Below are 23,897 nucleotides of genomic sequence, written 5' to 3'. Positions count from 1 at the left end.
TTTTAATTCGCCGCTTTCTGTCGCGAGAGGCGCTCGTTTGGACAAAAATGTGACGTCATAATTTTTAAACTTGAGGCTTTTCGCGCGGCTTCAACCGTTCAACGGCAGGGCCGGTTAGCTTGTTGGGTCTCTGGGGACGTCAGTACAAGGAGTGTGCGAAGTCGGTTCGTTACCGTTCCTCAATTCATTAAATGGTAAGATTAATTTAAATGTTTAAAACTTGTGTGATTGTAAAATCAATGTAGGGAATTGGGCAATATAGATTATAACCTAATTATTTGGTAACCTTGTCTTGCTTCGGGTTAGGGACTTAGGGTAGCTATTATTCACATTTAACCAAGGCTTAAAATTTACTAATTTAGTTTTAATTCAATGTTAGGATGTAATTCAAAGGAGTATTTAGAATTTGAAAAATAACTACAAAATGGTAAAATGCGCTGCACCAGATTGCCATCAGAAGGGAAGGAAGAGACTTTGTGATAATAGACGCATTACCTTTCATTCATTTCCGAAAGACCAAACATTAAGGCAAAAATGGATATATACAATATTTGGAGGGAATTCGGCTTATCTTGAAACCTTCCTGCACGGAAGTTCTGAACTGAAAATTTGTAGCAGGCATTTTAAAAGCATCGACTTCGGATCATCTAACTGCAGCCGGCGATCAATTTCAAGGCCAGTTATAACCAACGAAGGTCGAGGAGAACTGTGTCAATCACATGCTGTTGGAGGAAGTGAACGTGGCATGCAAGTTATTGTCTTGACAAATTCTTTAAAGATGATATTAATGAGAATGGGGAAGCTAACTATTACTGACAACACGGTAGTAACAATAAAATCAATTTCAACCGCCATGATCGGAGGATACATTGTTCGGATTGCCGAAGAAAATTCAGAGTGCTGGGATTGCCTCAATAAAGTTATTACTGCAGCATCTAATTCACGACAGCACGCGCTTATAAGTGCACTGGATCGAGGAGGGCTTAAATATCCCACGAGACTGTTGATTGCTTTATTAGCTAGTGTCGATGAATTTGTTCAGTTGTCTTTACATTTATTCCCACGAAGCCATGTTCTAGAGAGTTACATGGATATTTTATTGCCTTATTTCTGTCAACCATTACAGTGCAATTGTGGCAATATAAAATTTGCAAAGGTATTGTTAGAAAAGTTTTTGAGACCACTTTTAAATAATTATGCTAAAGATATTACTGACCAATAGGGAGCTTTTAAGAAATTAAATTCAAAACCTTTATCCAGAAAGTAATCAAAGTTTAAAATGTACTCTTATAAATCAAAATAAAAATTGTCACTCTTATAAATAAAAATAAAAATTGTTACTCTTATAAATCAAAACAGAAATTGTCACTGTTATAAATCAAAATAAAAATTGTCACTGTTATAAATCAAAATAAAAATTGTCACTGTTATAAATCAAAATAAAAATTGTCACTTTATAAATCAAAATAAGAATTCTTGTTACTCTTATAAAACAAAATAAAATCTTTTAAAGCTACTCTGTTTATATTTAGTTTTCTAATTCCTAGAGAAGATAAGCCAAAAACTTATATAATTCGTCTTTCTTGCAAAGGAACCATTACAAGACTTTGAATTTACGCGCCATTTAATTTTTTAAATTCTTTCCAAACGAGCTCCGTCTATCGGAGAAGTGAGGTTTCATCCCCCCCGCGAATGTTCCCTACCTCGGGAGCCGCGCGCTCCGGCCTTATAATAGAGGCGGCAATGCTAAGAGCGAGGAAAGACACTTAGGTTAAACATTGCCTTCCATCTCGCTTTTCGGCGCCTGCGCTCTATGCCCTTTGAGTCCAGAGAGTGTGCATAGACGGCCATGGGTCAACCCAATTGTATGTCCTGATGCTGCTGGTTGCCTATTCCCTTTTTTGTATCGAAGAGGCTTGTTTACAATCCACGAGAGTGAAGCCAGTCCACCCTGGCTTGCTGTTATCTTTACGTAATTCCACACGAACTACTTCTGAATCTTTGGGTATTTTACACGTAATATTCCTCCGCCTTGGTTCTATACCCTCTTCTATAAGGACTTCGTAATTAAATTCATGAATTGGCGTAACATCAACAAACAACCACTGAAGCCAACCAACCTTTTTTTTAATTTGAAAAAAGCTTAATGTTTTACGAGTTTCCGTTGACCTTTTGAACCCTGACCACCCACCCATCGGAGACCACCGACGTATATATTTAAACGTAATTCAAAATAACAACTTTTTGCTATAGTACGCGCGTAAAAGACTTTTTTTTTTTTAATTTAACTTTGTAAAAGAAATGGGAGGAGTTGAAAACAATATACCTACGTTGGTGACTCGGGACTCTACAAGAAGTTACATTGAAAGCGGGTTTTGGGGTATGCGAGTATACGGAGTCTCGTAATTGACTTAGTGTTCCGTTAGGTGTCGGGGCGGGTGCCAGTGATCCATCATTGCGATTGCTTGCCATAGTAACTAACAGCTAATATTATATTTTCAGTCAAACCCTGATCTTTTTAGAGACTATACCTTAGTATATTAGTATGAACATAGGTACGTTCCATAAGTATAACACTTCCTATACTTCGTAATGCTATCGACTTCAGCTCGAGCTAGTTCGAGAATGACAAGCGAGAATTGACTACACTCGGTTTTGCAGTCCATCTTCCTATTTAGTCTGCATTACTAAGACTTTGACAGCGCCTGACCAGGCGTCGCTTTACCTCTAATCTACGACCTACGTCACTTCATGACAAGCTCCAGTTTGAAGCCAGTGACAAACTTATGGAAAATATCTTATGAACTTATATGGTATGACCCTTATGTGATTTTAGGGTTGGGTGCAGCAATTTTTCTTCTTTTCTTTATTACTGACTTCGAAGTAATTGAGCTTTTTTGGTGGGTGTTTCTTAATCAGAATTCATTGCTTGATAACCTCCCCATTTTTGGTTGGGTTGTTAGATTTTGAGCTAGCGTTTCTTAGAGATAAAATGTAGCGATTGAATGTTTAAATTTACTCTGAAGTTACTGCTGTTTTGCCAGTTTAGAGTTACGTGGTTTTTACCGCATGATTTCAATGGGTTTTATTGGGAATTTATATAAGGGCGTTTAATTTGGTACTTAAAATTAGGTTTTTTTTTCTTTTTGGTAATATATAATATAATGTAATAATACCAAGAATAAATATTAGGTAACATTATAAGAATACCTAAGCTGATTTATTATATAAGTATTATACAAAAAATTACTGCTTGTGTTTAAATATAACAATGTAATTATTAATTTTTGTCCATACAAATTGATGTCCTAAATTTGAAAGTTAATTATTTAAAATCCTGACTAGTTTTAAATCAAAGCAAATATTGGAAAGTTAATAGACCATTATATTAATTCCAGTAGAGAAGGAAACATCACAGGGGCGTCACTCTCTCGCCAATAAGCACCGCTAGAGGCAGGCGGGGCAGTGCTTATTTGGTTAGCTTCCCGCGTGTGCAGTGAACTCTAGCTCCGTCTGGCGTTCGATCTTGGCGTTAGGGAAATAACCCAAGAGGGCGACCTGTGCTTTGGTTTCTCTGCAAGTATTGTGGGTAGAATTAAAATGGATGGGTCGTCAAATAAAAAAAATAAAAAATAAATAAACAAAATTATCATCTTCAAATTAATATTCATATAAATAAACCATTTGCCTCCAGCTAGCTAATTACTTGATTAAATTTGAATTTATTTGAAACTAATTAATTCAACGAACCATACTCATTATCGCAATATTTATTAATTATAATCATTAAAATTAAAAACCTGAATTATAAAACTAATGAAAAAAAGAAATATTACAACCAATTTTCGGTTATAGCCAAGGAAGATAATTTATTCTTTTCATGAGATGTAACTTTTAAAAAAAAAACTCTATTACGTCAAATATAAGTTAAAAAAATTGTTATTATAAGATTGGTCGGTTTTTTAGCCCTCCTCTTGTACAAAAGAGTGAGTACGGAGCCGTATGCCAGAGGCTGCTAAGCTATATAAGCAAAGAATTTGGCTTATGAATAGAGTGAAAAAGTGGGCGAAACCGTTTTAAATATATACGGATCCCTTATTGTGATTAAATATTCTATTGAGTACTTGGATATCGCGACGTTGGTGGCGGTGGAGAAAAAATAGCAAAACTCTATTCATGAGGACAGTTAATTAAGTACAAACGTAACGTAGTTCAATTAATTAAAGGAAGGTATATACAGTCCTATTTTTTTCTTCTTTTAAGTTTTACTTCTCTTTCAATGGGTGTATAGTTAAATATATAATACAATTTACAAATGAATCCAGTTTTGGAAAAATAATTTCCATTTATTGAGAAACTTGATTAGTTAAATGTAGTTTACGTTCTGTTCTTAAAGGGAAGTGATTTTTTTCTTTTATAATCGAAAGAGCGTATAAAGTAATGAATATATCAGTTGAAACCATGTTTTTATCTACAATATTAAAGAAGATACAAGCAATTAAGTTTCCGTAACTTATACTAGGCGTTAGGCTTTCCCGCGAATCACTGGAAAGTAACGCTATTGGACGCCTAGTACCACCTGACGGTTTCGTCCAATAGGGAGAGCCCCCAGTGCTCCTCGGAGAAGTCTAAAGCCTAGTGTTCATTGCAGAAACTTAAATGGCTTGTATCTTCCTTAATATTGCAGATAGAAACATGGTTCCAATTGATATATTCATTATTTTACACGCTCTTTAGATTAAAAAATAAAAATTCCTGGCTAGAGTATCCCTTTAACTTAATATAGGCAAAGTATAAACCGCACAAACTATGGGTGGAATCAGGAGTTCCTCCGGGTGGAATATTTGACTCTAGCTGGTTTTAAGAGAGGGTAGGGTGGGTCACTGATAATGGTTTATTAGCTAATTATTATGCAAAATAGTCATGAAATAATAACTGCCCATTTTTCGTTTGGAAAATACAATAGAGACGACCTAAAAACATCACAAATTTCTTATAGAGAAGTGAAGAAAATACTAAATACAGTTAATGCACCCTAAGTCTGAAACAAAATATAATAATTGGTAGTGTCATGTTTTTTTAATAATTTATTTGATAACCTCATATACAAGTATTTAAAATATATATATGTATACAAAGATACTAAATTAATGGTACTAAAAGCTTGTTAGCCATTTTCGTTACCTATAGATATAAATCACGATCATCTATAGAGATTAAAAATGGCGGACACCTGTAAGGTAACAACCCAAAAATCAACGTATCTCGTTAAGCCTAAAATAACAAGGAACATCCGTTTTTACTTTCACCTTAATGTAGGGTTCCCCCTTATTTAACATTAATTTCGCGACAAATTAAGGTGACAGTTAAGGGGATATAGTTCGTAATTAACGCAATTAATACCAATGATACCTCGGGGATCGTTTTAGCAAGTTAAGCGCCCGTTGATGGGCTAGTACGTCCCTGTCTCTCGCATGGTCACGAAGTAGATGCGCTTATACGATCAGACAGGATGAACGCTGCTAAAAGAAGGGAAAAAATGTGTATCTTTTTTGGATGGCGGTGCCCCGAATAGACTCATTAATCAAAGTAAGGAAAGCTGTAATTAGCGCCACCTTTATCAACGCCCATCGCTTAATTACGATTCAAGAGCTAAAATATTATTTGATACGTCAGCCAATGCACATGCCATGATGTAATATCATGTGTTTTTATCGAAATCCCTCCAATCTTCTTAGTGATTGTTGTATTTCTTGTAACTTAGTATAAAGGGAGGCATTTTAAATATTTGAGGCGAAATTGCGAGTCTTGTTTGATAAAGGACTTATATATATATAATACTAATACTCGCTGAAACTAATATTTGGTAAGGCATATAGGAACTATATCATATTTCGGGTCCAGATAGTAAAAATTAACCTTAATATACTAGTTATATGTAAAGGCCTAAAACTTGTCGCGGCCTTTATGGGTATAGGATGTTAAGGACCAATGGTCATCTATCTAGAGGCTAGTGGCCTTGCCTGGAACGTGTTGATGGATGGGCCCTGATTGAGAAAGCGGGAGCGATTGATTCGAGTTAATAAAACTCGACCATGCGTCTATATCCAGCCCTTATCACCCCGATACTAAAAAAAGTCGGCCCTGCTGGCGAATTCGGGCTCGGATCGCTTCGTTTCCTGCAGTTTTCCCCTTGACCAACTACGTAGTTGGACCAATATCCCCGTGGACCGGATACAAAGTTGTCGAGTGTCGTCCACTGGCCAAGCTTCTGTCCATTGGCGGCTTTAGGCGTGGTCCCTTTCCTCTTCGTGGACCGGGGTCAAGTGATATTTTTTATAAAGTCTTCTTTTCTGTAAAGCAATAACTGACAAAATAGGAAGGGTAGGAAGGTGACCTCTTTGGATATTATGTAACGGTATCGGACCGGGGCTATTCAGGACCCTATATCCAATTCCATCGTGCTTGGACTGAGCTTGACCAATGGAGCGTTGATCGAGTGGACGTCACCGCTGGCTTCGTTCCACAGTTTTACCCTTATTTTCTGCCCATATACGTTAAAGAGAATATATCTTACAGGAGTCGCAACTCTTGAGCGTGTCGTTGATTTTTGCGATGTTACAAACATACCGGTGTTTTGAAATTGTCAAATTATCTGTAAGTTTACTACATTACTAAGTACTTGAATTGCAGTGGGCCTTCAACACTTTCATGAAGTTAAAACTGAGAAAGACAAGTGGAATTTCTCCTAACCCCTGGCAATGGAGATTAACCTAACGAAGGAAACTCGCGCTGGATGCGCAAACACAATGGGCTGCAGTTATAAATAATTTTTAGCCTATAAGTTTCTACTCCATTTTTCGATTCTCTTTGTAGGTTCATGTGTCCATTCTTGCGTGTGGGTAATTTTTTTATCCGCCCTTATGGCCAAGCTAGGCATCCATATAGCATCCGGAAAGTTGATTTCCATATAGGCCTTTATTTTCAACTCAGTTCAGTTCACTTATCACCCTCTACAAATTTTAATCCTTTCCCAGGCTTAAGTTATTAATATCCACCGGAAAAGGTTCACGTTGAAGTGGACTTAATGTCTAGAATTTAGCTGTTTTCGAGTCTAGTTAAGCCTAAATTTAAAATGTTTTCAAAATGGAATCGTTCTCCTAGTTCTTTCATAAATACCGGCAGAGTAGGTTCTTCATTTTTGGAATGGGAGTAATATAAAATTTCTTAATCAACGATGTTTTTTACACTTAATATAAATTATATTACACCTTATACTGAATTTTTAAGGAGAAAATATTAATCAAAATATTAATCGGCGAACTTGTAAAAGGTAATATTTTTTATTGCGGAGGTTTTTGGGCGTTTTTTTTCAACGCGCGCCAAAGAAATAGCTTCGTGTAATGTAATGAACAAAAACAATGAAATGTAAAAGCTTTCCCCTCCCATATTTTTAATGAATCGTTTTTGTAATGTACCTGACCGGATCTAGGGTTTTTTTTTACTCACTTAATTATAAATGCTTAAACATTCATTTTTAAACAGATGTCTGTCCTTTTCAACGGTTTAATTAAGGTAAGCCTTTTTCTCTTGAATTGCAATTTTATCCTTGAGATTTTAAGCCCAATTCCTAAGTCTTTTTCTCTTGAATTCCTAAGCCCAATTGCAACTTTATCCTTGAGATTTGAAGCCTAAATTCATTACAAATAGTTAAGCCTAATTCTACATTTCGATAGGAATCGATACGTCTAATTGTACATTTCAATACGAATCGTTAATCCTAATTTTGCATTAATCATGTAAACCTAAGCCTTTTATTTATCAATTCATGTGAAATTAGGGCTTTAAATGTTAGTTTAATCAACTTCTTAGGGACATCTTGTTCTCACAAACTATAAAATTAACGATTATAACCTCCCTCGTATAAAATTTTCGCGGTTTTAAATTTTTTTCAAAGGTGTGAAAAAGTTTTTAAGACTTTTAAAAACGTCTTTAATGTATAAATTTTTACGCGATAAAAATTAATGTTAAAACACGAATCTGACATCATGCGTTCTAATCACGCCATTAATTACGATTTAACACTAAAGCGTAGAATTTAAATCTACATTCTTTCTTATATTATCTACAGAACCTTTTTTTCCAAGCGTGATAATATCACGATTAATCGTGATTTGGCTCCTATATCAGCTTACAAAGATCACGTGGGTCAAGAGGAGTGGTTAGCTCGTTTTAAAGGGAAATTAAATGATTTAACATTAAAATTTTAAGCTTTAAGTCTAATTATAAAGCTGGTAAATTAGGAGATGGTTAAAAGTTTGATTTAGGCTTATCTACAGTATGAGTTTAAAACGTGAACATTAGGCTTAGCAACTAAATCTTTTCAGCCTCTCTTTTCCTATAGAATAAATCGTAAAGAAACGACATCTATCATTTTTAAAACCGAAAACTCCTCCCAGAAAAACGATTCGAAAATCCAAATTGAATTAAATTTATTACATGTTGACATTAATACGTACAAATAGTATATCGTTACTATATACGAGTTAGGCCTATTTCCTTTTTCAAATAGAGTTGTAAGCACCCCTCATCATGCCTAAAGCGATCGTTTCTAAGCTATTATTAAGTTTTCGCCGCTGGTTTAGGCTTAGCGCGCTCTCTACCGCACCCTCCTCTGTATCGGGGGCCTTTGGTCATGGGAAGTCAGCCAATCTGATTTTCCAAGCTTCTAATTTTTATAGCATTTAAAGCCTTGTAACCATAGCTTTTATATCAAAAATGGCTTCTAAATTTCTTTTAGTCCAAAAATTCCCCCTTGGGCCAATCTTATTAGCAACGGTTTGAAACCATTTTTTTTTCTTCTCTCTCTCTCTCTTGGCGTAAGGCACGATTCAAGGTAGGGAGGGGGAAAGAGAGATTTTTTGAGAGGTGAAAGGTCAACCTCGAAATTGAGCTTATATGCCTGATCGTGATATCCAAACCTTTCAAAAATGATGTCTTCATTTACACCGCGTTTTTAAAGTGTTAGGTATGTGTGTTTTTTATTTCAGGTTTAATATGATCATATTTAAGACCGTGATAGCTAATCCGGTTTTGATATTTATTAAGTATTAAACCAAATAGAAGGAAGGGTAATCATGGTTTTTTCTTTTAAGTGAAAGTACGTGCGTGGAATTCTGGGTAAATTTCGATTTAACTACGATGGCAATTATGTCATATTCGAGTAATCACATTGAATTATTCAATTGCATGATATTGCGAAACTCATAACGATATTTCAGGTTTTCTTTGCAATTAGATGCGGATTGCAGTTAGCATTTTTTTGGATCGTCTTTTTTCCTGTTACGCAAGAAAATTTCAAAGTAAACATGACACGTGCGAGTAAAGTCGTAAAACCTAACAAAAATCCATCTTAGTTATTCCGCTATTTAGACCTGCGGTTTAGGAAAATCATCCCTTACCGTGTCTAATTGATAATAAAAAGTTTCATAATGCGCCTTCCAAATTCATACGCCTTACTGAACATCGACCGGCTGGCATCGAGGCTTTAAAAAAGAAAAGATGACAATCATGGCCATATTAGTGTAGAAATTCGTGAAAGTTTGAGCCAAATATTATAGTAAAAGGACCCCCAATAGAATTTTTATTATTAGAAATATCAAGAAGTGATATCTAGTTTATTAGGGAGAAGGTATAAGATGGCTAAGTATTCGCGCGCCATAGTCCCAGTCCCCCTTTCAAAATAAAAGGGGGGGACGTAAAAGGATTCCGGGCTATTTCGCCTCTCCTCAGTCGGAAAATACGTAATTTGCCTCATTCGCGTCGCGCTGACGTGAGTTTTCAAGAACCAATAAGATGCTGGTTGTAATTTAGAGCCGGGGATTAACTCCGGACCTACGTTTGGACTGGAGATAAAGCTAGAAATGTGGCGAATTTAAGTTAAGTTTGTGACGTCACTGAAAGCTATATATTAAATTTATTAATCCAAAATGGCAGCCTCAAACAAAAATATCAATGTGATATGGACATATATATTTAGTGAATTTATTTTTTCCAAGGCTAGGCTGGGTGATACGTTGTAGAAAAAAATAGATGCAACGGGAGTTTGGGGGGGGATAACGCCATAAAGATATCGCCAAATGACAGGCTAATAAGGTTGCTGTCACGCCCCTCGCCTTTTCAAATCAGGGAGCAGATTTTAACCCCTGGTGGATTTTTGCCATCTAGAGCGGGCCTCAAATCTCTTTTGATCATTTTATAATTAAAAGAAGAATAAAAAAATAACTTTTCGTCGGTTTGAATTTGGTCGCGCCAATTTCACGCTTTCGCTTGCCATACCCAAATGTCGACAAAGAGAGAGCCCGGGAGAGAGAGAGGGGGGGAAAGAGAGAAAAAATATCATCCTTGCTTCATATACGCGAAATTTCCTTCCAAATTGAATGGATTCCAATAAAAAAATTCAACCCAACCCCTCTTCCTCTAAAAAGCATCACGATACTTTTAAAGGGATAGCATAACGTATGGTATAAATCGTCCGTTATGTTATGAGATCACCTAATGTTAATGGCATACTCGAAATGAAGCCCTACTATCCCTTTATGGCTTAATCTATTTTGAAATTTGATAATGCACTGGGGGAAAAGCGTATCTAATAAGATTGCAAAATGTCCTACACGTGTTGTATCTGTACCTTCAAGCGTTTGACTTGAATTTAAGTAATTGTACTTAGAGGGGGTTTTTGGTGACGTCACGGAATAATATGAAGCGTTACGCTGTCACAACCCAGGACGAGAAATATAGCCATGGCACTGAGAAGTTTACTACACCCGGTTTTAAAGTCCATCTTCCTATTTAGTCTGTACATACTAAGCCTTCGACAGCGCCTCACCAGGCGTCGCTATACGAGAATCTATGAAGTTTCATGACAAGCTCTCAGTAACCAGTGACAAACTTATGGAACGTACCTCATGAACTTATGGTATTATACATAGCCGCGAGGACAAGCTCTCAGTAACCAGTGACAAACTTATGGAACATATCTTAAGAACTTATGGTTGGTATTATACATAGCCGTCAGAAAAAAATAGACATAATTACGTCACATCATCCTTTTCCAACTTCCTGTCTTTCCCCCCCCCCGTTAATAATTTTTGTCATTCTAAAATTAATTAATATCAACATGAAGTATAATAATAAGCCTTTTTTATATAGACTCGGACTATAAAAAAAAGAAACGGTTTAGTGGCAGGCTAACCAATAAATTTTATTTTCGGATCTAACGCGGTCCTGAAAGTGATTGAGTATCCATTATTAGTCTTCGAGTATTAATAACGCCATCGTGGTAAGAAAAGGGAGCCCTCAAGCTCCTTAAAACGAAAGAAGCCATCCGTAAAAAAAAGCTCTCGGCTGCTAAAGCTAAGCCTGAAAAAGAAATTTACATATTTCATTATTGAGCTATTGGATTTTTAGTAGCATCTATTACTGCCATGTATTAAAAAAAAGGGCTAGGAGAACTGAAAGAGCTAAGCCTAATCAGTGGGAGGGCCCTTCCTTTTTTTTTAAATCAGCGCTTAATTACGCCGTCAGCAGCTGTTTCCGCGATAACCACGCCTTCTCGGCAAAAATTCAACCTTTTTTATCGTCTCCATTTTACCTCCATTACTAGGCCCTGCTCTTAATGAAAGAAATATTGGACCTTTTTTTTATTATATCCGGAAAGAGGAGGTGAAAAAAAACGCTCGTTAGGCTTAATTGCGTTTTTAGATACTTCGGCTATGATCCCGCGAATCTATTTTTCATCCGATATGTTTAGAGCCTTTTTCTGGATAGATTTCGTAAAGAAAATGGCTGATTTGAACAGATACTAAAATTGTTCATATAACAAACTTTTGAGTTTTTGAACTAATATGGCCCCTTAAAACTCGTGAGGTGGTTTTTCCCTAGACGGTGATGTATTGCGTGTGAAACATTTCTACAGGGGTCGTAGAGATAGCATTAAGAGTTTTTCCCCTGGAAGGTAGCTTGCCCTCAAACATTTAACTTCGAATTTAAACATTTTGAAATGTAATGATTGGTCGTTGTGGCCCATCAATGTGGCCATCTATTGCTGGGAATTGAAATCTTCAATTTTATTAGACCATTTTAAACTTCATCATTAATTTCACGGTAATTACTCTGTCACGTTCAACTAAATATTATGCCTAATTGTTTTTAAAACTTAAATGAACTTTTAATAGAGTAAACTCTAGATATTCTATAGTCTATAGTCTTTTAGCGGCTTGGGGTAACAGCTCAAAGAGTATTAATATATTTTCCAATTACGTTTAAAATACCTAGACTAAAGACGTATAATATTCATTACATTTAGGTATAAATAATTATAAAAATTCTTTTATCTCCACTAATGAGAATTTTATCAGTTTTTTTCTTCTCTGTGTTGGGGCCCTTGCTTAAGTTAGTTTTTTGGTTTAAAATTCATGGGCTGCAAAATAGGAAACGTCCCAAAATCAATTAATATCCAAGGGTGCGGCTGCGCTCCTCGTAATTAGTTCCAAAAAAAAGTTTCCACGCTGGCTTTACTTCTCTTTCTTAGTTTCTTTTAAGTTTTTCTTCGAGGAATTTAATAAGCAGAGGGGGAGGGGGAAGGGATAATTCTAGACGGTGATTAACTGAGCGTCTTTTAAGCCTAACATTACCCTCCCTTTGCAAACTTAATACTTAAGCCATTTTTTGGGCTCAATAAAAGTTTTTTTTATACTCTGTCAAATATTTTTATATCTGCAAACGAAGACCATAAATTATAAAAGTTAATTTTACAAGCAACTAATTATCGACGTAGGCCTGTGAAGATTAAATTTTTGCGTGGGTTAGTGATTATACGTTAGGATCAAATATTTTTCAATATTTTTTCAATGGTTTTTCTGTTTACTAAAGAGCCTATTAGTTTTGTTAGCCTGGATGATCGCCGCCCTTTTTTCCCGCGTATTTTTAGAAAAGGCGCCTTTTGTCGATAAGGACATAAGCGACATCTGTAACATTATTAAGCGGTGTTTTCGATGATGTTTTATATTTAAATTAAATTATATAACGAATTAAAATTTTGTGTTATACTATTTGAAATAATTTTGAGCAATTTCAGTATTGCTCTATATTATGAGTGAACATTTGTTATTGATCGGGATTCGGGTGCATGTAGGGGTGAGGTAACTGAATCGAACCGGAACTCTCACGCAAATTAGGTCTACTCTATTGGCTGATTTGGCCAAAAAAGTCATGGCAAATGTTGGACGGTTTGCCTTTAGAATTCCGTGGATAATTTTAAGTTTAATTTTTTGCGCCGGAATTATTCAATGTTCGACACATTGGATTGTAACGGAAGATGGAAAAGTTCAAGCTCAGGTATGTAAAATTCACTATATAAGATGACATTTTAGTCTTGACCAAGGCTTAGAGATACATTATTGATTGGCATTACTGTGTATAATAATTATGTAAATCGCCCGTTTTCAGATGGATTCCGTGTATTCCTTGCGCCACCCTTACGATCTGGTGGCGTTAATTCAACAAGAGCAACGTGCATTGCTCGTAGACGAATTAAAAGAGCAATTAATAGCTCGTAAGGAAGAAATAGATCGTAATGAAGATAAAGAAACAAACTTAGAGGAGAAACTATATGTCACTGACGCTGATTGCATGGCTGCAGGCAAACCTTTAACAGAATTTGATCTATATTTAAGCACAGTTGTACCCTTGGATGTTAAAGGACTTAAGTAATATTATAAATATATCAAATATGTCATTTATTCCTTTGTATTGAAATTGTTTTTAATACAGTGCAAATGCTTTTATATCATCGGACATTAATGCTGATGACATAACAGAATATCTTAAACCATACTGCACCAAAATTTACGAATTGGAGTTTAGCATGCATGCTTTTGAGCATTTATTGGTACAAAACTTGGATATCTTCATTTAAAAATCACTGAATTCATTACAAAATACCTTGGTAACGATGCAGGGTATTAGAGAAAGGCAAAACCTAAATATTACAGCCGAGGAAGGTCTAAGTAATGCAGTAACACACATTGAGAAAGTGGATCTATTTGGACACCTAGTTTACGAATCTCTGAAACAGAACAAAACCTCTTGGGTCTTATACAACCTGGCCGCTTATTATTGGAGGATGAAAGGAGATGCTAACAATGCCATAGAATGCTTACGTCGAGCCCTACATTTCTCACCTAGAGAATATAAAGACGTCTCTTTGATTAGTCTCGGAAATATCCTACACAGAGCCAATTATTGCGAAGAAGCGGCGGTAGTAGTTCACGCTGCCATAGATATATCTCCAGATAATGCTATATGCCATTTTACACTGGGAAATATCTATGCTGTACGTATTTACGAAGAAATTTGCATAAATCATGCAGGAAGAATTAAAAAAAAAAAAAAAATATTTCAGGTCCTCTCAGATTACAATAAATCGGTGGTTTGCTTTGAAAATACTCTAAAGTTGCAAAGCAACTCAAAAAATGCGGAACAGAGGTTAAGAGCAGTTAGATGTTTGAGTAAACTCGAAAAAGCTTTAGAGGCCCATCACAAGTATGCCAAAGAAAATCCTCCCATTTCATCAAGAAGAAAAAAACCAATTAAATTTGGAACTTATTTTTAAATATAGTTCGTTACAACGGACTTTAGCGGAATTACACGAGTATCAACAGCAACAGGAATATTGTTTGAAACAGCAAGAAAAATTATTGAGCGAACAGGCTTCAGCTGCCATGAAATTTGAGCAACAGTTGCATTATGAAAATTACAAAATAAGGCAGAGTTGGGATGGAAAAGGTATCATTATAAACCGTTTTATTTTTTAAGCCGTGTTTTGCTTGTGTTTCAGGAACTATTATTGGAGTTACAATAATTTTTTGAACATTTATGTTTGAATTTTTAATGAGGGAAGCTCTTGTTGAGATTTCCAGTTTAATAATAGATGGCGCACGCTCATCTATCAAATTGTTGAGCCAAAATTGGCGCCAAATTTAAAATGGCAATGAACCTACGCGAACTAAAAATTGTTGTAAACCTCCGATTTTTTGTGTGCTGCTCGAATTTTTTTCGTCATTAAGAACACTTTTTGTGACCTTGACTTTTTGCACATTGTTTTTATTTCCATATCTTTCCCGTCACGCTATTATTTGACACAAACAAACAAACAAACGTCCCGTAGCTTCACAGTATGCGGAAGCAAAGACGAGGCCTTGGTTTCTGCTTATAGATGAAAAAGAAATTAAATTTGTTTTTCACAATCCTTCCTATTTTGTACTGTCCACTTTTTTTGTTTAAATTGTTTTTTATTTATTTCGTCACGCAACTCGTTCACAATATGTCACAAATTCAACTCGGAATAACATTTAGGCTTAGCAAATTGAAATTATTTTGGTTTCGTCAAAGGCTTGGGTTGCTTGTAAGGTTTAGCCTTTTGAGCCGAGGTAATTAGGCTTATTAAATGGAAATTTTGGTTTCGTCAAAGGCCTAGGTTGCTTTCAAGGTTTAGTCCATAACCTGTTGAGGCAAAAACGGATTTATGCACTAAGAACGTTGGATCATAGCTTTAGCCTCTAGTACCATCCTCAGCATACTTTATTGCGAAACTTCGTCTGCTTATATTTTGACTCCACCCACAAATTCTGTATATAGCGACTTCTAGAGATCGAAAATGTCATTCTTATCTCTATTTTCCTGGTTAAATATTTTTTTCGAAATCGCTATATACAGAATTTGTGGGTGGAGTCAAAATATAAGCAGACGAAGTTTCTCAATAAAGTATGCCAGGATGGGTAGTGAACAGGGCCGGAAATAAGCACAGGACACTGGACATTGTCCAATAAAATTTTAAAATGTCCCATAATTTTTCTAAAAACTAAGGGGGTCACTGGACATTTTGACCTATAAATTTTCCGAAGTTTTGATAGCTTGACTATGAAGATGCGACACTATTTTTGCACACTTCAGTGGACAATGTCCTATAATTTTTCCAGTCAAAGGGGGCGTCACTGGACACTTGTCCTATAAGAAACTTCCCTTATTTCCGGCCCTGGTAGTGAATTTGCTACCTTCAACGTTCTTCTTACATAAATTCGTTTTTGGTTGAGGTAATTAGGCTTAGTAAAACGAAGTTACTTTTGTTTCGTCAAAGGCTTAGGTTACCTTTTAAAGTAATTATTTCATTTCATTGAAGGGTTATGTATAAACTTTAAGGAATATTATGATTTCCAAGCCTTTGTTAAGAACGTGTAAGCATGGATAAAGAATGCGCGTGAGGAAATTTGTTTTCACGCTATAGGATAGGCAACTCCCTATCTCGAACGACAGCTTCTTCTGTATATACTCTGTTACAACGTCGGTTGTCAGCACGCGCAAAGCTGTTTCTCTATGTAACGTAGCTTTGTACGTGCTGTCAAGAGACAAAAAACTTCAGGATCTTCAGGATTTAAAATATCCGCGAGTTTTTTAGCTCGAGTGAGTGCCTTAGTTTCAAATACGTGTAGTAGGCTGTAGGCATGGATTTATAATAGAAGCTTACGCTTCATGGATATTTCACTGTAGCCTTCAGTAAGGCATTTCGATTTTAAACAGATTTATGTCATAAAAATTCGCGCGGTTGGGACTGGGTGGCTCATGACGTAGAAATTGAGGCAAACTTATTTCTTTCGACGCGCGTGCGCGCGCGCTTTTTTAAAAATTATTTCGCGCGCGTTATTCAAAATTAGAACTCGATTGCGTGAAAAACTTTAACCTCCCCTCTGAATTTGCCTCAAATTCTACGTCTCAAACGCTTGTGCCAGGCTGGTACTAGCTCACGCCATTTCAGACAAGGAATAAATGTTGTGCGCGTTTTAAGGTGAGTGAAATATCCATGAAGCGTAAGCTTCTATTATAAATCCATGCTGTAGGTAATTTCACACGTATTTGAAACTAAGGCCTAGAGGTCCGTGCACTCGAGCTAAAAAACTCGCGGATATTTTAAATCCTGAAGATCCTGAAGTTTTTCGTCTCTTGACAGCACGTACAAAGCTACGTTGCATAGAGAAATAGCTTTGCGCGTGCTGACAACCGATATTGTAACAGAGTATATACAGAATAATCTGTCGTTCGAGATAGGGAGTTGCCTATCCTATAGAGTGAAAACAAATTTCCTCACGCGCATTCTTTATCCATGGTGTAAGCCTTGGTCCAAGTGTAATACTGGGTTGTCTAAGCCTAAATGTTTCTTTTTCTACACATCACCGTGATTTTACTTCAAAAGCTTATTCGCGACTTATTTATTATAAAACGGTTTTTGCGTTTAACATTTAATAATAATTCGGGTTTAAATGAAAATTACAAATTTTTATTTAAAAATTGGGATATTTTTTAAATAATGTTTTCAGAAACATAAAACATATATGGTCAACCACACAAACACAAAAATTATATGTACTCATATTTCACTCAAAAGGTGGTGAGTTTTGGATATTGGTTTTTGGTTTTTTTTTTTTTTTTTTTTAATTTAAAATCAACGTATTGGCTTTATTTAAACGTTAACGCGTCGAAAAAAAAAAACGGCGAAGTCATTTCTAGCGATGGAAATATTTGAAAAAACGGCGTTTTTTAGTTGTAAGCATGCATTATTGAATTTATTTGCACATTATTATAAGAATAAGATATTCCGTGAGATTTTGGTAGCAACTGACGCTGTTAAATATTCCCCGAAACCAACCGGATTTATGCAAAAAGAACGTTGATGGTAGCAAATTCACTACCCATCCTCGCGTACTTTATTGAGAAACTTCGTCTGCTTATATTTTGACTCCACCCACAAATCTATATCTATATAAATCAAAGTCCTGACTGACTGACTGACTGACAGGCTGACTGACTGATAATCAACGCCCAGCCCAAACCGCTAGCCCTAGAAGGCTGAAAATTTGCAGGAACGTTACTCATGAGTAGTAGGCGCGTACTAAGAAAGATTTTTCCAATCCGCCGCCATCTTAAAAAATGGCGCCCAGAAATGTAAAAACTCTTCTCTATGCAACAAAGTCCGCGCGTTTCAACCGATTTCATAAATATTTAGTACACGGGTTTCCTATAACCTATAGACGGACTGAATGGTCTTTTAGGTTCGATTTGTTGCCATCGTTTTAAATGGCGGCCAAAAACTTAAAACCATTCTTTATGGAATAATGTCCGCGTGAAAAGTAATAAAAAATGCCCCGACGGGCTGACGGGCAACGCCGAGTGCCTAGGGTGCTACAAAAATATTAGGCATCACGTAAAATCTACCCATTCTTTGTATCATTTTGATGGAAGTTCTTATTACACGCGAGCGACGCCGCGGGTAACAGCTAGTTCTGTATATAGCAATTTCGAAAAAAAAAATTAACCACGAAAATAGAGATAAGAATGACATTTTCGATCTCTAGAAGTCGCTATATACAGAATTTGTGGGTGGAGTCAAAATATAAGCAGACGAAGTTTCTCAATAAAGTATGCGAGGATGGTACAAGAGGCGAAAGCTACGATCCGACGTTCTTAGTACATAAATCCGTTTTTGCCGAAACGCCTAAAATAATCAATTTTAGCTTATAATAACGCGTATATCGTTTTAACCAGATTGGAGATTAATTCGTGTTTTCGTCGTAAATGCCTCTTTTCCCTTTAATTGAATCGTAGTTTTGGAATGACCCGACCATTTTGCACTTTGCATAATAATTTAAAGCACAAAAGGGTTAATTTGGGGCCTTGTTAAATTTGTTGCCCTCGTAGGTCAAGACTGTTTCCAATTTGAGCAGAATGGTCACACGATTTTATCATGCAATATGCGCCGTGAGGCGTACCACCAGGGTTTGCAAAGTCACGTGGATTTGAGCCTCAACTTGCAACTGATTCAGGCTGTCGAAGCCCGGGTGGTCAAGGCTGGACAAAAGGTTTTGGGGGCCAAAATGTCACGAAGCGCGACTGACCATTGTCAGCACACTTAAGCAAAAAAAAAAAGATGGCGCCAAGCCTAAAATCTCTTTCTCTATTTCGAGAGATGATATATATTTAAAACTTTAACCCCATTTCGAAAAAAAAAAAGTCAAAACCCGCCGCTGCACTTTAACATAATCTACTTAAACCACATGATATCGTTATCCGCAAAAAAAATTAAAATGAAGCAATAGGTGTTTTTCTCAAAAAGTAGTTTTAAAGTACTTTTTTTTTTTTTTTTTTGATCGCTTCGTGAAAAAAAATCGATATTGCTAATATGAAATTACATAAACCAAAGAAGATAATAAATGAAACTTAATTCAATGTTAAGTTTCTTTCAATACAACCATAAGGTCATAAGATATGTTCCATAAGTTTGTCACTGGTTACAAACTAAAGCTTGTCATGAAGTGACGTAGGTCATAGATTCTGGGTAAGCGACGCCTGGTATGGCGCTGTCAAAGGCTTAGTACAGACAAAATAGGAACTAGATGGACTGCAAAATTAACCGAGTGTAGTACTTCAATTCTCGCTTGTCGTTCTCGAAATATAGCTCTCAGTAAGTCCCTAGCATAATACATTACGAAGTAAGGTAGTGTCATACTTATGGAACATATCTTATAAACCTATGATAAAAGTTATGCAAATAGGCGAAACATCTCTAAGATTTGACAATCAAACTAGAACATGGTTGGGTTGGGAACTTGGGAAAACTCGCTGATTCCATTTTTTTGACTTCAGTTCTTAACGCATCTACGAAAAACAAAATCAAGATAAGCTTCAAGGGTTGAAAAACGTTAAGCCTTTGAAACGCGCCTAACCAAGTCCTAATTTCTAGGCCTCGGTATCTCTTCGAGTAAAAAAGTGCAAAATGCAGTTTCAGTAAAACACTATTCATCAGCATTTTGAGGGGCTTCACACCCCGATGAAAGCTCTTTTCTAACAAGGAGCAAAGGGGTGTAAACGGGTGATCAACAACTCCCACCTTGGAAACTTAACTTAAATCGTCCCGGGTGTTTTTACGCTCCCTTTTCCAAAGTTCCGATAATAGAGGGCACCTGCCATTTTTTTCCTAATCCAATTAGAAACATTGGCGCGTACCAGGAAGCAGCAGCGTCTAGGAAACCTTTTCAAACCCATAGTATATCAAACTATAATGTAACTCCATAAGGAAAAGGACATCACGGGGCTTCATTTTTGCTCAATCAATCTCTTTCATAGAGGATTAGTTAATTTTAGACCATTTTTATGACGTAACTACCACCACTACCCTCGGAAAATATGGTTTCCAACTGAAAATGTTTTTGCCTCCATGATGTATGTAGATAAAACAATTTACCCATTACCGAAACAAGCTTCAAATTAACAATAGGGATATCGTCTGCTTATATTAATGTCTAACTGAGCTAAGCCTAACATCCAAGGCTTATTTGTTTTATTGGACAACGACGAAAGTAAATTATTAAAAGTCTTACAATTACATCAAAAAGGGTATCAAATTGGGAGGGGGGTACAGAAAGTATAACGTACTACTCCCTTTGGAACCGGATGTACCTATTCATAATTACGCTGCGACCATGGATATGTTGCGACTTAGAACATTGGACTATAGACAGAGTTTTGTACTCGTATTACACTGGTATAGAGTTATAAGGCATTTCTAAGGAATTTATGAAAACAAATTTGTACATTGTAGCTGGACTTTAACCTGGTTTTCTTATCATTAAAAGGGGGGTCTTTAAATTGCCACACTTTTTCATCAAATTGGCCTATCGGGGAATGGGATGAAGCTGGAGATAAGTCACTAAAGAGATCTGGTTGTCGCGTTCAAAATATTTTTCAAGTTCAAAGCTACCTTGAACTCTAAAAAAAACTTTTAAAAAGATAAACGTTTTCAAGGTTTTTCCTTTGGCGATGTTATTTTTTTAGAGTAATAATCCTGGAATAAAAAAAGACGCTAAAACCGAGTCGGGAATGTTAAAAATGTTTGATAAATTCGGTGAAGCGGGTCGTAGCATAGAACGATTGATTTTAAAAAAAGGTAAAATATTAGAATTTTCTAGACTTTTATAAAAACAACATCATTAATGGTTATTAAAAGTTTTTCATACGATTTTATTGAAAAATACCTTTAGGTATTCGAGCGAAACATTTTTTTATTATTCAAATTAGCAACGCCAAGCTTAATAGACTGAACCCAAAATATTTGTTGTTTTAACTTGTAAAAACTTATTTATTGGTGAGAAACGCTCTTTACTTCCAAAGTTCAATGGCTAAGTTTGGCATAAGTTCGTGAGATATGCTCCATAAGTTTGTCACTGGTTACTGAGAGCTTGTCATGACGTGAGGTAGGTGTAACGTCATATATTCTGGTAAAGCGACGGCTGGTGATTCGCTCTCAGGCTTAGTACAGACTAAACAGGAAGATGGACTGCAAAATTTACCAAGTGTAGTCAATTCTCGCTTGTCGTTCTCGAAGACCTCTCAGTAAGTCTGTAGCATTACGAAGTGTAATACTTAAGGAACATATCTTATAAACTTATGGTTTGGCGGGAAAAATTTGCAGAGCCTTAATTTAGGAATAGAAAAAGTTATTGTTGAAGTTAAGTTGCGGGTCTAAAATGCAAAATTGGCCTATAGTGGTAGTTTATAGTGACTTAAGCTTTCCGGCGTTGAGTTTTCGGAGCTGGAAACTTGTATATTTTTTGTTGTTACCCGAGGAATGAAGAAAACACATCTTCGAGTAAGTATAGTAATCGGCAAGGCTTAGCGTTTGTATGGTATCATTAACCGGCAGAGAGTTAAGCCTCGGTTAAGCGTGCTTATGGGACTCCGGGGACGACGGAGTGGGGTGTATCTTGAAAGAAGGAGAAAGTTGGAGGCAGTCTGTCTTTTTTTAAGACCTCGGTAAACCTATTACGGAAGTTATATCGTACACAAGTATTTTTAGTATACGCTTATTTTCTGGTCGCTCCTTTTGAAATATCTTAAGCGCATTACCCCATTGTTGGGTGGGTCACTCGAAGCCTGGCGTTATAAAACCAAGAGTCGCCTGGAATTTGGCTTCGTAATTGAAGTTGACCCTCTCAAGGAAAGGTGTGCGCCTCCACTCCACTCCACTCCGCTCCAGTTTTAGCATAAAACGGGATATTTTATCGACTTTAAAAACTTCCCAGGTAAGTCCCTCTCAAGTCCTTAACTTAAAAAGTAAAGATAAATTTTATGTTATTCAAACTTCGAGTTACGAACTTCACGTGTTCAATTGCTACTGATTTAATACAATTTAGAGTTGTTGTTTTTAACAAACCATTGTTAACTTAAAAACAAGTTGTCAAAATATTTGAAGAAAAACTTTTATTTATTTCCGCTCCGACTCTACTGTATCGCGTCTTCCATTAAAGCTTCACGGACAACTCTATGTCATAATTTACATAATCTTTCCTCAAGGTCATTATAAGCCAGACAGACTTAAAAAATCGTGGGTAGCCAATTTTTGTATTTGTCGCAACACGCGATATAAAATGGAAGAAGTAGAAGGCATCCGAGTGTTAGATAGGTTTAGCTTCTCGTTGTTTCACACCGACAAAAAAAAACGAAATCCCTTATTTATCCGTCCTATTTTTACCACGTTTTCTGGCTTAGTGAGCAAAATAAAAATTGCCTTTTTGCAGTTAAAAAGTCCCGCATTTTGGTAAAGACGGGAGTTAACTACCATTTTTCCATGAATAAACAAACTATGACACGCTAGAGGATACCGCGATATCGATAGATCAATGTCAAGAGGAAGGTCGAAGGGCGAGACTTTGCATATCCGGTTAGAAAGCGGCTTGTATATTGAGTAGTACGTGAAGGGAAACCAGTAGTACTTCGTTACGAACCCCTCTGACCCTCCTTTTGATACTGGTCTATGGTTATATAAAATGTAGTCGAGAGTAACAAATTTTTGACGTCACTCATATCAAATCCTCTTTTTAGTCAAGATTTCCATAAGGTTATAGGTTTTAGAGACACCAATATGGCAGCTTAGGTACCACGTGACTAAGCACCCATCCATATAAGTACTGAGAACGTTTCAAAATAAAATTGGACTATAGTGTCGTGAATTCGGCCTACTGCAAAAGCTAAAGTAGATATTCATACGTTCTCGGGTTTATATGGGTTCTTGGTGGTATAAAAGTAGTTCTGGGAATGTTCGGAGCGTTGCAGGTGCGGAGGAACAAAATTCGCGTGATAATGGAGTGAATTCGAGTTAAGGCTATATGTGTTTTTTTATCCCATGGGTGCTAGATTCGTCTAGAGACGAACGGACCTAGGTTGGTGCCGGTTGACGGGTCAATAGCCCTAGAAGATTTTTGCTCGGCGCGTCTACGGTATTGCGTAGTTGCGTGTTAGCGGAGAAGGGTAGTGTCAGGGAAACAGTAGGCCATACATCGTCGGAGAAAAGGTCCAGCAGAGACTCCACGCTCTCGCTCCAGACAGTCGGAACCAAAACCGAATTCTCTCTTTCTCTCGCAGACAGCCTTGAGCGAGGGCTAAGAGCTGACGCTTTTAGACTCCTCAGTTTAGACCTATTTTCCGGAGGCCAGCCAGAGAGATTGCCTGACATCAACCAGCGGGGGACGATAGTTACGATCTCGTACTAGTTTTTGCTTGTTTGGGTGACTGCGACGTACATTCGCTCGTACGTACAGCTAGCGCGGCTCTTCTCCAGTCGCGAGTCTATTATTTTCAGTATTCTGGCATCTTTCCCTCGCTCTAGCCAACCAAATTCTGGTTGCGTCTATACCATAGAGGCGCGCAAACACGTGTCGTCATAGTTACAGTCGCGAGAAAGAAACCCTGTCACCCAGTGCGTAATTTTTTTGGCTCCACGACCCCTAAAA

General features: G+C 36.6%; 2 protein-coding genes and 1 long non-coding RNA gene across 5 annotated transcripts; 2 read left to right on the top strand and 1 right to left on the bottom strand.

The window, feature by feature from the left end:
* Nucleotides 1-129: 129 nt before the first annotated feature.
* LOC149623794 (uncharacterized) lies at nucleotides 130-9,505 on the top strand. Its single transcript, XM_089853060.1, has 4 exons — nucleotides 130-194; nucleotides 516-7,333; nucleotides 7,546-7,575; nucleotides 8,885-9,505. The coding sequence occupies exon 2, from the start codon at nucleotides 746-748 to the stop codon at nucleotides 1,220-1,222; it is 477 nt and encodes a 158-aa protein (XP_089709186.1). The 5' UTR covers nucleotides 130-194; nucleotides 516-745; the 3' UTR covers nucleotides 1,223-7,333; nucleotides 7,546-7,575; nucleotides 8,885-9,505.
* Nucleotides 9,506-13,200: 3,695 nt separating this feature from the next.
* Nucleotides 13,201-19,338, top strand: LOC149623793 (tetratricopeptide repeat protein 17-like). Of its 3 annotated transcripts, XR_016374884.1 has the most exons (8): nucleotides 13,201-13,398; nucleotides 13,510-13,769; nucleotides 13,834-13,951; nucleotides 14,021-14,395; nucleotides 14,465-14,604; nucleotides 14,681-14,847; nucleotides 15,230-15,572; nucleotides 16,155-18,716. XR_016374884.1 is itself a non-coding variant. In XM_089853057.1 (7 exons), exons 1-7 carry the CDS (start codon nucleotides 13,273-13,275, stop codon nucleotides 19,023-19,025), a joined length of 1,401 nt encoding a protein of 466 aa, XP_089709183.1. In that variant the 5' UTR covers nucleotides 13,201-13,272; the 3' UTR covers nucleotides 19,026-19,338. The 3 variants fall into 3 exon arrangements, 2 of the variants coding, with proteins under 2 accessions (XP_089709183.1, XP_089709184.1); XM_089853057.1 differs by lacking the exons at nucleotides 15,230-15,572; nucleotides 16,155-18,716 and adding an exon at nucleotides 18,811-19,338; XM_089853058.1 differs by having other exon boundaries at nucleotides 15,230-18,716.
* Nucleotides 19,339-21,050: 1,712 nt separating this feature from the next.
* LOC149623792 (uncharacterized) lies at nucleotides 21,051-22,639 on the bottom strand. The gene is made up of 3 exons (XR_016374886.1): nucleotides 22,322-22,639; nucleotides 22,015-22,213; nucleotides 21,051-21,927 (listed from the first exon to the last, which is right to left on the bottom strand). It is a non-coding gene; the product is annotated as an uncharacterized LOC149623792 (long non-coding RNA).
* Between the last annotated feature and the right edge of the window lie 1,258 nt (nucleotides 22,640-23,897).

Source organism: Phalangium opilio, unplaced genomic scaffold (assembly GCF_054372755.1).
Source record: "Phalangium opilio isolate 3A_F unplaced genomic scaffold, DU_Popi_V2 ptg000113l_1, whole genome shotgun sequence".
In the NCBI taxonomy this organism is placed as follows: domain Eukaryota; kingdom Metazoa; phylum Arthropoda; class Arachnida; order Opiliones; family Phalangiidae; genus Phalangium; species Phalangium opilio.
Note: the sequence above shows the minus strand (reverse complement) of the source record. Positions and strands in the feature narration are given on the sequence as shown.

What these genes read in the sequence shown, in the direction of transcription:
- LOC149623793 (XM_089853057.1), top strand. Translation starts at nt 13,273, where the DNA reads ATGGCAAATGTTGGACGGTTTGCCTTTAGAATTCCGTGGATAATTTTA. An exon ending in ATGGAAAAGTTCAAGCTCAG is followed by an intron (nt 13,399 to 13,509) that starts GTATGTAAAATT and finishes GCCCGTTTTCAG; the next exon opens with ATGGATTCCGTGTATTCCTT. An exon ending in TTGGATGTTAAAGGACTTAA is followed by an intron (nt 13,770 to 13,833) that starts GTAATATTATAA and finishes TTTTTAATACAG; the next exon opens with TGCAAATGCTTTTATATCAT.
- LOC149623794 (XM_089853060.1), top strand. Translation starts at nt 746, where the DNA reads ATGCAAGTTATTGTCTTGACAAATTCTTTAAAGATGATATTAATGAGA.